This window comes from Phragmites australis, chromosome 4, assembly GCF_958298935.1.
Source record: "Phragmites australis chromosome 4, lpPhrAust1.1, whole genome shotgun sequence".
NCBI classification, from domain to species: Eukaryota; Viridiplantae; Streptophyta; class Magnoliopsida; order Poales; family Poaceae; genus Phragmites; species Phragmites australis.
The window spans coordinates 42095182-42110672 of record NC_084924.1 but is presented as its reverse complement, the minus strand read 5'-3'; the positions used below and the strand labels follow the sequence as shown (position 1 = coordinate 42110672).

The 15491-nt window shown below is 42.3% G+C and overlaps 1 protein-coding gene across 2 annotated transcripts; it reads right to left on the bottom strand.

The window, feature by feature from the left end:
• Positions 1-6946: 6946 nt before the first annotated feature.
• Positions 6947-9191, bottom strand: LOC133916590 (homeobox-leucine zipper protein HOX19-like). Of its 2 annotated transcripts, none has more exons than XM_062360326.1 (3): positions 8485-9191; positions 8141-8220; positions 6947-8006 (listed from the first exon to the last, which is right to left on the bottom strand). In XM_062360326.1, exons 1-3 carry the CDS (start codon positions 8905-8907, stop codon positions 7649-7651), a joined length of 861 nt encoding a protein of 286 aa, XP_062216310.1. In that variant the 5' UTR covers positions 8908-9191; the 3' UTR covers positions 6947-7648. The 2 variants fall into 2 exon arrangements, with proteins under 2 accessions (XP_062216310.1, XP_062216311.1); XM_062360327.1 differs by having other exon boundaries at positions 6947-7994.
• Positions 9192-15491: the final 6300 nt, after the last annotated feature.

Below are 15491 nucleotides of genomic sequence, written 5' to 3'. Positions count from 1 at the left end.
TCCTTGGATGAAATGGATAGATGATCTGCCGCACTCTCTATTCAACCCAGATATGGTTTTGGATATAGGGAGTGGTTAATATATTTAGGACCAAGCCTCCAACTGTATAGTACTAGAACAATCGAGTGATCATTTTTTCACCGACGGTTCTAGAAATAATAAAAAAAAGGAGCAGCAAAGCTGGAATAATTCGCGCTATACTTTGGCTTACTTTTAGACAATAAATAATCATTCAATCTAATATTTTTTATGGCATGGCAATGAATTAAATAAGAGATAGATAGATGTAGCTAGTTTCTTCCTGCACAAACAATGTAGGCACAATATGCAATACTAGATACAAATTAAGATCATCTCCAACAGTTACCTTAAATTTTCATCTTAAGAATATTATTACAATATCCCATATTACTATTACAGTATCCCTTATTTTTTTATCTCCAGCAGCTACCCATTTCCTACCTTCTACTCTTCTTTTTCTCTCCCCGACCAGCTGTAAGCCTCTATGAACAGTACTGCTACAGTGCCGCCGCATACCGCTACAGTAGCCCGACTTTGTTTTCCTCCCCGGGCTCCACTGTCAGCCACTGTAAACAGTACTGCCGCAGTGTGCTACAGTGATGCGAATTGCTACAGTGATGCGAAATGCAGACCAACTCTATCTCCGCACCTGTAGCGACACTGTAGCAATCAATTTCCAGTGCTGCATTATTTTACGGAGTACTGTAGCACGGGATAACTTAGAGTTGGTCTAAGAAATGTATTATGTGCTCAATATTCATCTTCTGTTGCATGAAACAAGCACATAAATGAGTACAATAAAAAAAATTAGATGTGGAGACAAATTTTAAGAGGTGAAAGAAACTTTGCATTGGGAAAATAGTTTCTACACTAATGTTTTATGTGAGGTGGAACGAGATAAATATTTAGTACTGCACATATCACTTCATCACTACCGGATCATCTAAAACTAGCAGTGATAATCGTATCACTATCAATTCGTAAGAAAATCACTATTATTGTAGGTTTTAGAAAATAATCGCTAGTGATAGATTATTATCACTATCGGTTTGAATTAAAAATTAATAGTGATAGTCACTATATAAGAAATCATCAAAGAAGACAAGTTATTAGTGGTGGCTGCTCAGTACGTGTCACTAATGCACTATTAGTGATGGGTTAAATGACGATCCATGACTAATATGTGACCTGGGTTATGACTCGATCAAGACCCGTCACTAATGAGGTATCATTAGTTACGACGAGGGAACAACCCATCACTAAAGATAGTAGTGACGAGTCACCTCAAAATTCGTATCTTTAGTAACGAATAAAGAGAGCATACTTATTAGTGACGGGTGACCTCAAAGCTCGTCACTAATGATAAAGTCATTAGTGACGAGTAGAGAGAGCACACTCATTAGTGATGGGTTACGTAAAGGTCTGTCACTGATGAGTCAGTCATTAGTGATGGGTAGAGAAGGCACGCTCATTAGTGATGGGTGATAAAGATACCTGTCACTAATGACTGACTCATTAGTGAAGGCCCGTCACTAATGACTAGTCAGATCTCGAGTCATAGCTGGTCGGTAAAAAATTCATAACTTTTTTTATACTAACTCAGATGGGGAAAAACTTTATATAAAAAAATTATAGCCCTCAACGAGGTCTACAACTTTATAGTTGATCACTTTTTTATTTGGAGCTATATAAATGCACAAATAAATATATAATGATTGTCAAAGGAACTACACGCAGGGCCACAAACTAAAGTGTTGAATCTAGTGTAAAACTAGTATGAATCATTGAAAATTGAAAATTTAAAGATTTTAATTGTGAGTTTGGTAATTCGGATTGACAAAACGTCTGTGCAGCACTAACTGTCAGATGTAGCACTGTGTCTAAAAAAATTCCAAGCAAATCGGAGAAGATCAATTTTTGACGAAAACTTTAGAGGTTCGATGAGGGTCTTTTGAGCCTTTTTTGGGGTCAAGAAAGGTACAAATCTAAAGAAATTTATTTTTTTAGATGCACTTCCTTGTTAGCTTTGAAAGTAGAGGTCTAACGTCAAAATCAGACTCCGTATACAAAAGTTATGGCTGTTTTACTTAATACTGCACGGGTTGGGCATAAACTTTTTCATACGGAGTCGGATGGAGATAAATTTTATATGAACATTGTAGAACTCGGTGAGATATACAACTTTATAGTTGATAAAATTTTCATTTAAGATCATTTAGATGTTCAAATAGTTATTTAAACATTCAATCAGAAGATGTCAAAATGATTGATTTTGTTATTATACTCAACAACGAATGAGAGGTGAGATAGTTAGAGGGGTCACACGCGCGGAGCTCACTTCTGAGGTCGTGAGTTCGAGTCCTATCACGTGACTTGTGAATGGTCGGGTGTGGTCGAGTGAGTAGTGACTTGTTAGGTGTCTGATCGGGTGTCATTTTTTTAGACCAAATATTATTTCTTTTTTTGTTTTTTAAAACACATATTAGTGACGGGTCAGAACAAGACCTGTCACTAATGAGAAGTCATTAGTGACGGGTCAGATCTAGTCCCGTCACTAACGTGTAGTCATTAGTGACTGGTCAGATCTAAACCCATCACTAATGTGTATCATTAGTGACAGGTCCAGACCCGTTACTGATAAGTCCACATTAGTGACATGTTAAGAGTGATGGGTAAAATATCCGTCACTAATGAGGGTTGTCACCCGTCACTAATGTTGATTTCTCAGGTAGCGAGTATCACTACCGGTTTTTGTTATCAACCGGTAGTGAAACATAGGATCGAATCCGAAATTTGTATTTAATCCATATTTGTCTCATGTTCACGTTTGCTCATCCCGTCCCCTAAAAATTTAAGTCTGAATGCCACAGTCCCATCCTCACTCCTCGCTCTCTCTCTCTCTCTCTCATCTCTCTCGCTCACTGCTGCCACCACCCACCTCCCATCCCTCCTCCTGAGCTCATGGACGCCGCCCTCCTCACGGATTCGACGAGGCTTCCTTCGCATCACACATGTGCGACAGATCCAAGCAGGAGGGAGAGGGCGAGATCCATGTCAACCGGATCTGGGGTGAAGCGAGTTGAGGAGCGGGAGATGTGAGGCTTTGGCACGAGTGCGACCTCTTCTATGGCCTCCTCACCTCCACATCGGTCGCACACTCCTTGGCTTCCACAATGACTATGTGTGCTATGGCGGTGCTTTTCTGATGGTGGCTCGAGCTCGGCAATTGTGTGTGTAATCTAGGATGTGGGGTGGTGAGGCACCTCACCGGCAAGCCTGAGCAGTAGTGGGTGTCAGCAAGCGGCGGCGGAGCTACAGTAGAGGGCCAAGCGGCGCTTAGGATTTTTCTTTCCTTTTGTTTTATAAAAATACCAATATTATCGGTGGACAACAACCAACAGTGATAGCATTTTGACCATCACTGTCTGTTGCGTACTGCGGTTCCAAAACCGTCAGTAGAAACCAGTTTAGAACCAACAGTGAACGTCTATTATACAGTAGTGATCGTTAAAAGACATTTTATATTGGGAGTGACCAAAGATCTATTATATTATTATAAGTGTTAAAATAAGCTATCATGTTCGTTCTCAAGTCACTAAGTTATCATTGAAAAAAAAGAAAAGATCTAAATCACTTATTGTTATGAACATCTAACAATCTAGATTAAATTAAATAGTTCATATCAAATACTAAAACAAACTGAATTTGTAACTAAAAATTATAAAAATTAGTAGTTCAATTTCCATACGGTTTGAAAAGTAAAATATCTAAATAAAGAGTCCAAATAAAATAGAATAAATAATAATGAAAATTAGGTTAAAATAAAAAAGAAAGATCCATATAAATAAGTATAGTCTAAAAAAAATTAAATTATTATAAAAATTAAATATCTAAATATAAAATCTTTATAAAATATAATTAATCAAATGTTATCGTAATAAAATATTACAGTTATATAGTCACACAATTAGCAGGAGTCAATTGATGGTTAAATGAGTTTGATGGGTTCTTTTACATCAACGCATTGCAATCGTTTCTTAAGTACAATCTCCCGACGGGCATGTCACATGAGATTCTCCCGCGGCTTGATCTGTCCCCAATATTTATAAAAAAATCCAGCACCGACCAGGCAACGCGATTCCTGATTCTTCCCTTGCAGCATGGAGACACGTAGGTACACGGATGGATGACGACCTCCGCGCCTCCGCGGCGTGTAGCCTGATACCGGACTGCCGACATCAACACAAGAGCCCGCCACGGCGACGCCACACCAAATCTCGCCGATTCACCCGCCCTCAGACGATGAAGCAGGTTGCAGTCCGTCTCTAGGCGAATCCACGGCAGGTTGCAGGCCGTCGGGGTCGACTGACACCGACGAGTCCTTGCTAAGCCTTGGTACATTGCCTTATTATCGGCTTTGACCCCGGTGAAAAATCCACCTGACCCCAGCGGCCTAGCCTATCCAATGATGTACTCGTTAGTATTAGCAGTCAGTCAGTCCACAAACCAATTCACGTATTCAGATCCACTCGCTAGCATTCACGGAACCAATAAACTCAAAAATATATGAAAGATTTTTGTGCTTTTTATACGAAAAATAGTGAAACAATACATTTTCACTCGAGTCAACCTAATATCACTACTCGCGCTTGCTATTTTTTAAGCTATTTTTATAGTGTGCGTTCTGTGAAAATCGAACTCACAACGTACCCTCGCACGCGTGGCAGCTTTACCACATCACCCTCGCGTGTGTTCTAAAGAGAGTAGGATATTTTATCCTTTTAAACTTTTTGCTAGAGGTCATAAGTGACGGGTTACAATTATAATTCATCACTTATGATTTTTAATAAGTGACGAGTCATATTTATGACCTATTACTAATGTTCATTGTAAAATATACACACAAAACATTTGACTTAGAGTGCAGTCGGTTAAACGGGTATAACTTTTGCATATGGACTCCCTCTTCAGCAAACTTTCGAGACCAAAAGCGGCTTGTAAGATTGAGTTTTCACCTCCGAAAGTTTCTGTACCGTTTTCAAACGCGCGTTTATATCTATAGAAAGCTTCCTTACATCAAACTTGAGTAGAAATATACAATGTTTCTTATTCTAATGTTAGTAAGGTGAGAAAAATAAGAGAAAAATAAAAAAATATTTGTGAATACACTACTATAAATCAAATTGCTTTAAAAATAATATTTGCTTTTCCCATTTTTATTACATATTTTATGGTTTACAAATAAATGCAAATTTTACCGTTGAATACAGGAAATATATATTGTTTGATAACTATTATATAATTATTATTTTTAATTAATATAATAGCTAGATTTATAATTGATATATTATGAAGGATATATTAGATATGTCACAACTAGGTAAGAAAATTGAAGAGTTGATGAGTTCTAATATTTTATCAAACTAATTGACTAATATATCTAATGATTGACTAATTAAGATTCTTTCATCTGTTCTGTTTTATCAAACTGGTCATTAATAATAGGTCAATCCTGTTACTGATGAGTTAGTCATTAGTGATATGTTACAACTTAACTCGTCACTTATAAATGATCTAAGATAAACTGTTACTGATGACGAGTCATAAATGATTAGTAATAACTTGACATATCACTTATGACTGATCTAAAATGATCTATCATTGATGACGAGTTATCAGTGTCGGATCACAACTATAACTTATTATTTTTACATAAGTGACAAATCATATTACGACTCATCACTAATTTCGTGTCTTCTTTATCTATTTTTTATATAGTGATAGAGGCCAATAAACAAAAAAACACGTCGCCCTTTACACAGATCGATCATTCTCCTATCTTGATTGCGCGACTCATCGCCCTTTTTCCCCTTTGTCGCGTCACGCATCGGTCAGGCTCCCCACTCTCAGGTGCCAACAGTAGAAGGTAATATCAATTCTGCAGTTGAACATACAATTTCTTGATTATCACATCGCGGAATCGATCCACGTCATGGTGTCAAGGTCTATCCATCCATGCCTGGGTTTGAGTCTGAAATCTTAGGCTGATGCTAGTTTAAAAAAGCATCTTGTTTTTTATTTGGTCTATCAGCTCCTTTTCTATCACTGCTGTGTCAGTTGGGAGGTAGTTTTCAGCAATAAAATTATAAAGACAGTGCTACGAAATCGTATTAATGATAGATTTACGAACGAGTCTATCATATGTTTTGTGGAACAAGCATTTTTTTTACTACAATTCTATGATGATATGATTGTTCGCTTTAAAAAAATAAAAGGTCGTAACCGTAAAGTGCAAGAGGTAACTACTATCGTAAAGAGTTTATTTTGTCACACCATGTTGTTATTAATTTTATTCCTATTGTATGCTTAATCTTATATTATTAGAAGTTGTAAGCTAATGTCATGAGTTTGTAGCGACCCAGAGACCATTTATCCTGGATTCGCCCTAGTGAAGACTCTACCACGCGCACGGCCCCGACCGACCGACCGACCAAACGAAAAGATCCTTTCGTCGCCTCGCCCCGCCCCCGGCCGGCTGGTCCATACTTGGCATGCACCGATCCTTTTACGTGTCACGCGTGGACTTGCTCATACGCACGCCCGCCCTCGTAGCCTGGCTCGCTCACACGATCAGTGTGCATGTGCCCACCGAGAGCGACTCCGGTTCCGGCCTAAAACTAAAACTGCACGTCATTATCCGGTGATAACACGGCATACAGGAGCATTAGAGTAACGGATCGAGTCGTAGTTAATTCACCCGGCCGGGTGGCCGTGTGAAAATTCTTCTCGTGTGCTAGAATGGCAACAGATGGTTAAGCGAGAGGGCACTAGAGAAGCTCGCTGTCCCATTGAAAGCAAAAGTGAAAGCAACAGAGAAGCAGCATACATACACTCATAATTCGGAGTTGAGCCCCGACACGCACAATCATTGAACCGCCGTATATGCATATAAAAAGTGGAGTATACACATGTACACCTGAAGACAGGGCCAAGACAACAACAACAGGATTTCTCTAGCTCTCTCTCACTCTCTCTCTCATGTCATGCCATCCATCATCCAACATTGTGTCTGACGCTAAGTACGTACTCATCAGTATACTCCACGTCCGCTCGTGATCTACATACACTAATGTAGTGATCGACATACACTAATTCTAGTTAGAAGACCAGAAGCACCTTAATCTAGTGATCGACATACACTAATTCTACCACTACTTACCATCCATCTTATGATTAAAAACCTTTGAAACAAAAAAAGAAAGAAAATAAGCTATTAATATCTAAACGGAGTGCTAGCAGAGAGGGGCAGAATTACATGCATGCACAAAAAATGTACATGGATGTTGTTTTAATTTAATATATATAATCCGTAAGAGACGATCCTCCTGTTTCCTCAAAAAAAAAAAAGTGCATGGATGGGTTGAGCCGTTGAGCTACGGCTATTTGACTACCCTATCAAGCCTATGATTGATTGATTAGCTGATGGACATAACCTAACTCCCACCCCGCCAGATCAAGAAATAGCTGGAGGAGGATCATATGTTACTTGTGACGTACGTGAGGTGGAGTGGTATTTTAGCTACGGTGTTGCTCTGCTTGCTGCTGTTGATCATGCAGGCGTAAATGATCAGCAGGCGGCGGAGTGGGTGAAGGGGTTGAAGAAGTGGTGGGTGGTCCGGACCGGGCCGGCCGCCTTGGGCCTGTCGGGGTCGGCCTTGTCAGCGGCGGGGCCGCCCAGGCGCTCGCAGGACGGGCAGAGGGTGAGCGTGGCGGCCGGAAGCTGCATGTAAAACGGCGGCGCCGGCACAGCCGCGGCGCCGGGGGCCGTCGCGGTTTGCGGCGGCGGGGGCGGGGCGAACTTGAGGGCGCGGAGCTCCTGCAACTCGCGCTGCAGGCGGCGGTTCTCCTCGGTGAGCGTCTCGCAGCAGCGCTTGAGGAACTCGCAGTCCACCTCCGTCTGCTTCAGCTTCGTCCTGCGCGCGCGGCTAAAACGTTAATTGCCGTCAGAACCTTGAAGAGAATTTTGTTGGATTCACTCGTTTAATTTTCATGCATGCATGGAATACTTGTTCTGTGAAAGGATGTGCACACTTGTGCGTGCATGTTGCGTAATACTAACCTTGCTCTTCTGTTTTGGAACCACACCTCCACCTGCCTTGGCCTGAGGTTCAGTTGCTTGGCCAAAGCGACTTTCTGCTTCTGCTCAAAGCCAAAAAGACACACAAATGGAAAGGAAAAAGAGGATGTTCAGCAACTCATCTTGATCAAATTTTTTTTTGAAAAGAATATCTGTGTTTTTTTAATTACATAAATATATGTGCAAACATGTATGTGTGGATGTAGTCATGTAACCATGTATGTAATCTTGGTAGGTAAGTGCAGCTATCTGTGCAGCAAGCCAGCAACAACAAGTCAATCGATCGGAGGACCGAACGCACCGCGCACGAAGGGGCAGGGACCTACCGGGTTGAGGGTGCTGTGCTCCTTGAAGCGGTCCTCGAGGAGCGCGGACTGCTCCTTGGTCAGCCTCAGCTTCTTCCGCGTGCTCCCGTCATCGTCGTCCTCGGTGCCGGCGCCGGCACGCGCTGCGGCCGTCGAGGATGCCCTCTCGGCCTCCGCCTCCTCCACGCGCTCCCTCTTCACGCCCGCCACCGACAGCGAAGACACGCTGTGCGCGCCGCCCCCGACGCCGGCGGCGGCGGACGCGGTCCCAGTCCCGGTCGCGGTCGCCTCGTCCGGCATGCTCAGCGTCAGCGACGGCTCCAGGGGACGCGGCGACGACAGCCGACCTCTAGTACTGTGGTGCGCCGCCTCAGACGCGCCGCCACCGAGGGACAAGCCCAGCGCCAGGCCGGCGTCATCCAGGTGGACGTCCTCCTGAGCCATGACGTGCACGCAGGACCAGAGGAGTAGCTAACTACTCCTATGCAGTCGCCACTCGAGTTTCCTCTCGCGCCAAAGCTGGCTGTTCCTTGCAAGGTGCAAGTGTGCGTGCGTGCGTGCGAGGAGAGGTGGGGACTGGGGAGGAAGGTCGCGGAAGGAAGGAATGAAATGGTTGAGGCGGCAGGCGAGAATATTTGAGGAGGAGGTGGGGAGCCGAGCCGAGCGGATACACGCCCACATCACTTGCACGTACATACGCACGCACTTTGACACTTGCAGAGGTTTGATGGGCAGGGAGCTCAGCTCAGCTGGGGGGTCCAAAGCGCCCAAGCCCCACGCGCGCGCGCGGTGCCGTGCTGTGGAGTGTAGCACATCGATCAGGGCCGCCAAACGGCTGGTGTTTTCTATCGCGGAAGATTAGGATGAGGTGCGAGCTGACTATTAAAGGGGCAGGCAAATACTACTACTAGTATTTAGAAGAACACATCGTTCTCAATTTCTCGTTCCTGCCCCTGTGCTCGTATAGTACTCTATTACTTTGCGCCATTTTTCTCCGCACATGCTGTGTGGTGCAAAAAGGCGAGGTATGCAAATCAATCAAAAGAGACGACGCATGACATGCACACTTGTGTATCTGCGTTACTTATTTTCAACGGGACACGTTCTAGTGCAGTTAGGTATGTACGTGTATAGGAATAAGTTCAGGTGCTGGTTGAATTATATGTGGTGATTACACGCTCTAGTGCACAAATAATTGTTTCATGCATGCAAGTAATATTGGCATATTGCTCTGCTTCTACCCCTATTGGCGAAAAAAAAGGAACATAATTAGCACCACATCAAGTGCTTGTCTGTGAGATCGTGGCAGCATTACTCATCACCCACCCAACAACCTATGTGCGTACCTGCTCGTTTACTAGGTGTGCCGGTTGGCCTAGCTAGCCGGAGGCTTCTTCCCAATCTCTGGTTCCTCATTTTCCTTCTCCATCCAGCAGCACTGGTAGAGATTTTCCTTTTTCCAAGCCCAAGCTTGGTAGCTGCCACCCCTTCTTTTCCCAAGTTCCAACTAGGTCTTGGCCTCTCGCCCTCTTTCCACACCACTTCACTGCTTTCCACATCGGACACGAATGCTAGCCCATGGAGATCCAAAGGCAGGCTACTGTGCTGTGGGGCATCAGTGTTACCTTATCTAGTGGCACCTTAATTTCCAATGATAGGCTCCGTGTTCACATTGCATCCGTCCCTGATTAGTCTCGCTTAATTCCTTGCTGATTAGGGCGTGTAAGGGTGAATTAATTACGGGGAGACTTACTTGCTCAATTCTGCTGCGGCTTTGTTTCGTTGGTCTGCAGGGGCCCTTCTGCGTTGCGCAGCACCGGTTCACCACATGGCCTGCTGTGGAGCGAACAGGGGGATGCACAGTAAGGGAAAGGAATAGAATTATCGGTTCCAATGTTTGTCATCCAAAACAACGTGTCGATATGTGTGTGATGGATTCTATGTAAAAAATAATTATGTATGATGGGATAGCTACCATATACACCGGTTACATTTGAGACTTTTTAAAAAGAAAATGATATATATAATACTATTTTACATCTATTTCTATCCCAACCCCGTCCCTAGCCCAACTCCCAACCCCTAGCCAACTTGCCTCCCACTATCGGATGAACCTAGTACATCACCAAATTAGTATTGGGCATATATTTTATTCCCTTCGGATTTCAACACATTTTCACTACAGATATTTACATACAGATTTCAACAACATTTCAATATTCGACACAAGTTCAATATTTTTACATCACAAGACAATATGCAACATAAGTATTATTTCCTCTCCCACTCACAAAGCTCGGATAGCTAGCCAATTCACCTCCATGGTAAAAGAACATGCCATTCTTGTGGATGACTTCGTGCATGATGAACCGACACATATCACATTAGATATTTATATCTTCATTTGTGAGAGGTGTTAGTACATTCGATCCTTCGTGCCTGCAATGGAAACACAACTAAAAGAGTTAGGATATTACTGACAACGAAAATATAATCAAATAAGAATATGCAAGCGCAATGATGACTTACATCCTTGGGGTTCGTTGTGTACCTATCGTTTACGTAAGAAATTGGCAAACATAGTATCCACAAAGAACAATATCGAACCTTGTTTGTGGCACTTCAAATAATAATACAATGTATTCGTTAGTTCAATAATACTTTTCGTCATAAGTAATAAGATACAAGCATTAAAGGTATGCTATTATCAGAAAGTGTGTACGGATCACCATCTCAGTTAGATTGGTCGTATTGTATCTTCCACCTTTCAGTACATACCACCACTTGTAGGCCCTATTCAAATGCCAAGAAGTAATTAGCAATTCATAAATGATTTATAAGGATTTTATGTATGAGGATTTTTTTACATATGTATAACGTTGATGAGATCTTGATATGATGATTGGGGGAGATCGACTTAGTCAAGGACTATGAGTCTGCTCCACTTTGACATCAGTATTATACAAGTAAAGTGGTCGTTACATGAATACTTATGTTAGGTTCTTGATCGACCAATTAAGTTAGGTGCAAAATAAAACTTTTAAGATCAATTGACGTATCAAACTTAATTAAAGTTATAGGGGGCTATGATGTAGTCTTTGTCTTGCATTTCTAGCATAGCCCTTCATATGTAGGTCGATATATCAAGCCTGCGTGACTTGATCATTTCTTTTATGACTCTTGCTTTCTCCTTGTTACTCTTTCCTTTAATCTCTGGGGCATCCTTCCTCAACTTCACGATCAAGTTGTGCTGGGAAATTCATTGTGGATTAAGGAATCCGACTGGTAAATTCAACTTTTCCGCATCAATAAACTGCATTCTACATAACAAGTCACTAGTTATTAGCTTCCATAACATATATTGGTAGATATGAACATAGGGTTAGGTTATAGACACTTATAGGCACCACACGCTTATGAGATTGATGTCGAGTTTGTTGCGGCAGAACAAAGTGTGCATGTCCTTACAATCCACCATGAGACTGGAGTTTCCGCTTAGAAAAATGTTAGCGGAGACATTAGTAGTGATTATCGAGGACACCACACGACATGCCCTCATGTACCATTAATGGAATCTCCTCATCTCCCATGGACCATCTTGGAGTAGAATAAGGGTAGAAATGGCTTGCCATTCTCATAAGTCTAAGGAACATCCGGTGCAGGCAAGAAATCCACTTGAGGGGTATTCATTATTTTGTCGGTCTCTTTCGCGACATCACCCTTCATTGGAGATTCCTGAGAGGATGATGTTTTTTCTTTAGAGGACAAAAGTCACCTCTTCACCAGAGATGTTAGAGTCTTTTTGTTTTGGGTAACCATGATAGGGACTCTTTGATACTCAGGTGAAAGTGCTGGAGGGGAAAGTGCTAGAGGCACAAACGCTAGAGGCGGAAGTGCTAGAGGCGCATACTGTGTAGCACGAGATGACGATGCATGAGCAAGCAAAGGTGTTGGATGCTCAAGCAAAAGTGCCGAAGGTGAAGAGTCTTGGCGCGGGGGGGGGGGGGGGGAGGTGCCAGAGGCAGAGAGGTTGGGCGCGGATGCAGAGATGCTGGGCATGGGGATGGTCATGACGCTGATAATTTTGACTGTTGACGGCTGAAGATGATATCTCGGCTGGGCCACATAATGAAGTTGCCAACAGCCTCATTGAGAATCTTGATACCCTCAGATGTGTTGATATCTAATTTGTCCTTCATGAAAAATGGTTGTATTGAGTCCACTTGTACCTTAGCATAATCGGTCAGAATGTCTTGATTATGAAACACATGGTCTAAAATGGCCTGGACCATGGCAGCCTCAACAATGAAGTCTCCCTTGCTAACTGGAACATGCAAAATTTAAGGGGTAGTGTCTGTGATATCACTTGCATGATATCTATGGTTATCAACTTGCGTGGACCTCTAGCTACTCCGAAAGCCTGAGCTGGTTGGTTGCTATATCGTCATTAATACTGCCCTTTCCTTCTAGTTTTCGTTCCATATTTTCATGAACTTGACCTTAACATGTTCTTGTATCTCTTCTGCTAGGGTTTTCTTATATCTATTATGGGTCTTGTACTGGCCCACAACGTCTGGGAACCCATGCTTACAATCCACTTTTGATCCAATGCCTCAAGTGCGACCTGGGTGTTCCTTGTTCCCCATGGCCTTGGTAGGCAGGTCATTCTCCCTGTCGAGCTCTAAAGACCCTTCGTTAGTGATCACTTCCATGGTCTCAGGTCCTTTGAAGGCTAAGTCCCCATCCTCGGGTTCGTTCTAATCAAGCGTAGACCTAGTTCCTGCTTCGCTCATCATAATTTTCCAATGGGTTAAGTTTCTTAGCTTGGGTAGCCTCTTCTTCTTGCCTCCTCCATTCACTAATTTTGAGGGTGTACCTAGCTGAGCCCAGGTGATAGTGGTACTTTTTTTCCTTTGCAAGGTTCTTGAACGATTCACCCAATTTGATGGACTTTGGTGTGGTCTTCTACCGAACAAATTCTGCCCATTGGTATGGCATATTTTTTCCGTATTTATTGAAGGATACCATGTTCTTCTTCATGAAGTCCCTACTCAGCTCATTCTTCCAGCCTCAAAAGCTCCTTCATATAGTTTTCAACGTATTCTGTTTGGCAGCTTCCTCTTTTCCTGAGGGGAATCAGATGGTTCTCTGTAATGTTTCCCACAGGAACTCCTTCGTTTCATCTGACACCAACCGCCAATCCGTTATTGTGATTGAGATATACTCCTTAACAAGAAATATGCAACTATTATGGAATTTGGCACATGCCTCACAAGGTGCAATAGACTCTCATTGAACACCGACTTGTGTTATTGTTTAAGTGCCGGAGGACAACTTGTTTCTGCTTCACTTGCCCTGTTTTTGTTTCAGCGTACAGGGACCCGAAGTTTTAGGCATAGAGGGAGTGGAAGGTTGTGGCACAGATGATTGATGTAAAGATCTTTGCACCCTTTAAAGAGAAAACAAGGGGAGTTGAAATAAACAAAAAATATTCCTCCATTTAAGAAGTATAAAATGCATTGACTCATGTCAATACCTCTTCGACCGGATCATAGTCAGAGCTACTTTCCCAATATTGGCTCTATCGCTTGCATGGAATAGGGCTTGGGCTGTGATACAAGCTCTCACTGCTATCAGAGGAGGACGACGTGTGCGGGCTTGGGCTCCTATCCAACCTCCTACTTGCATCCGTCCCACTTTGTGCTGGGACAACATCTAGTGTGAGCATCCTCTGTACTTCTAGTTTCTTAGGGGTTGTTGTATTCTTATGCCCCATGGTACTTAATCGACCACTAGACTATGCAACAAATTAAAGAGGAGAGAAGTTAGGATCAAGTGTAGTATATTATGTTCTAAATAGAGGAAAGAAAAGGAATCAATGTGCTCATAGGTCAAATCACAATAAAATAGTAACAAACCAATGACACTAGAATCATGTGATGTTAAAAAAAAAGACTAAATTGCTCATAGCCTTTATTGTCTAGATAAACCAAACTGATGTTATGAGCATACCACATTATTGTGCCAAATATCATGAAGTGCATAAGATGGTAACCAACATCCAATAACTATATGAGCCACCGATCTAGTCAAGTATAGTCTACTGTCTACCGGCAAACTTTAATTGTTATCTATGGATGTAATGCTCATGGAGCTATTCCCAAAGTAATGTATATTGCTAGAAGGGTTCTTCTTATTCAGTGACATGAGTAAAACAATAGTACCATTCTGTATGGGATGTTCCCAAGCAAGTCACGCCTTGGGTGCAATGACCATGATTTGCATCACATGGCAAGGGGTCCACAACCACCATCTTGTGGCAGATGTTCATACGTCCGTGAGAACGTATTCACTTACCAGGAGGGGACGATGGTGGAGGGCTCAAGGTCAATGATTCTAATCAATCTATTTGAAGAGGAGTGTTTCTACCACTCATTTAGAACAAAGTCAAATAATAGAATTTCATCATTGAGCATTTGAAAAAGAAGCTAATTCAGAGATAACCAATGTGTACTAGGGAAAACATAGTTATATATTGATAAATTTCAGCTGGACTTACAGAAAATCAATATGGCTGCTAGTGCTATATGGCGGTTTATTTGTTTTGTTTTGTTTTAAACAAACTGCTATATGACTATCAACAAATACTTTACATATCCATCATCAATTCAAGGAGGCAAAGGCGTGCCTGCCTTTCTTTCTTATTGAGTTTTAATAAATTAAATGGCCTCAAAACTTCCAACCACAAACAAACTTAACCACATGAATATATATTATGGTGCACATTCTAAAAACTAGCTTGTGGAGCCCTGCTCCATTCTTGCAATGGAACCTTAAAATCCAGGCATGAACAAAACTACTACACAAGTCAATTAATCTTAGTGTACTACTACACTCAGTTTGCCTTGTAAGTGCTAAGTGCTTTAGGAAGAAACACAACTGGAGGTGTAGAGGAGGAGAGCAGGCACAACTATAAAGAAGCAGTTTTCCGAGGGTGTCTTTTTCCTTACCGGGAAGGGCCCCAACAA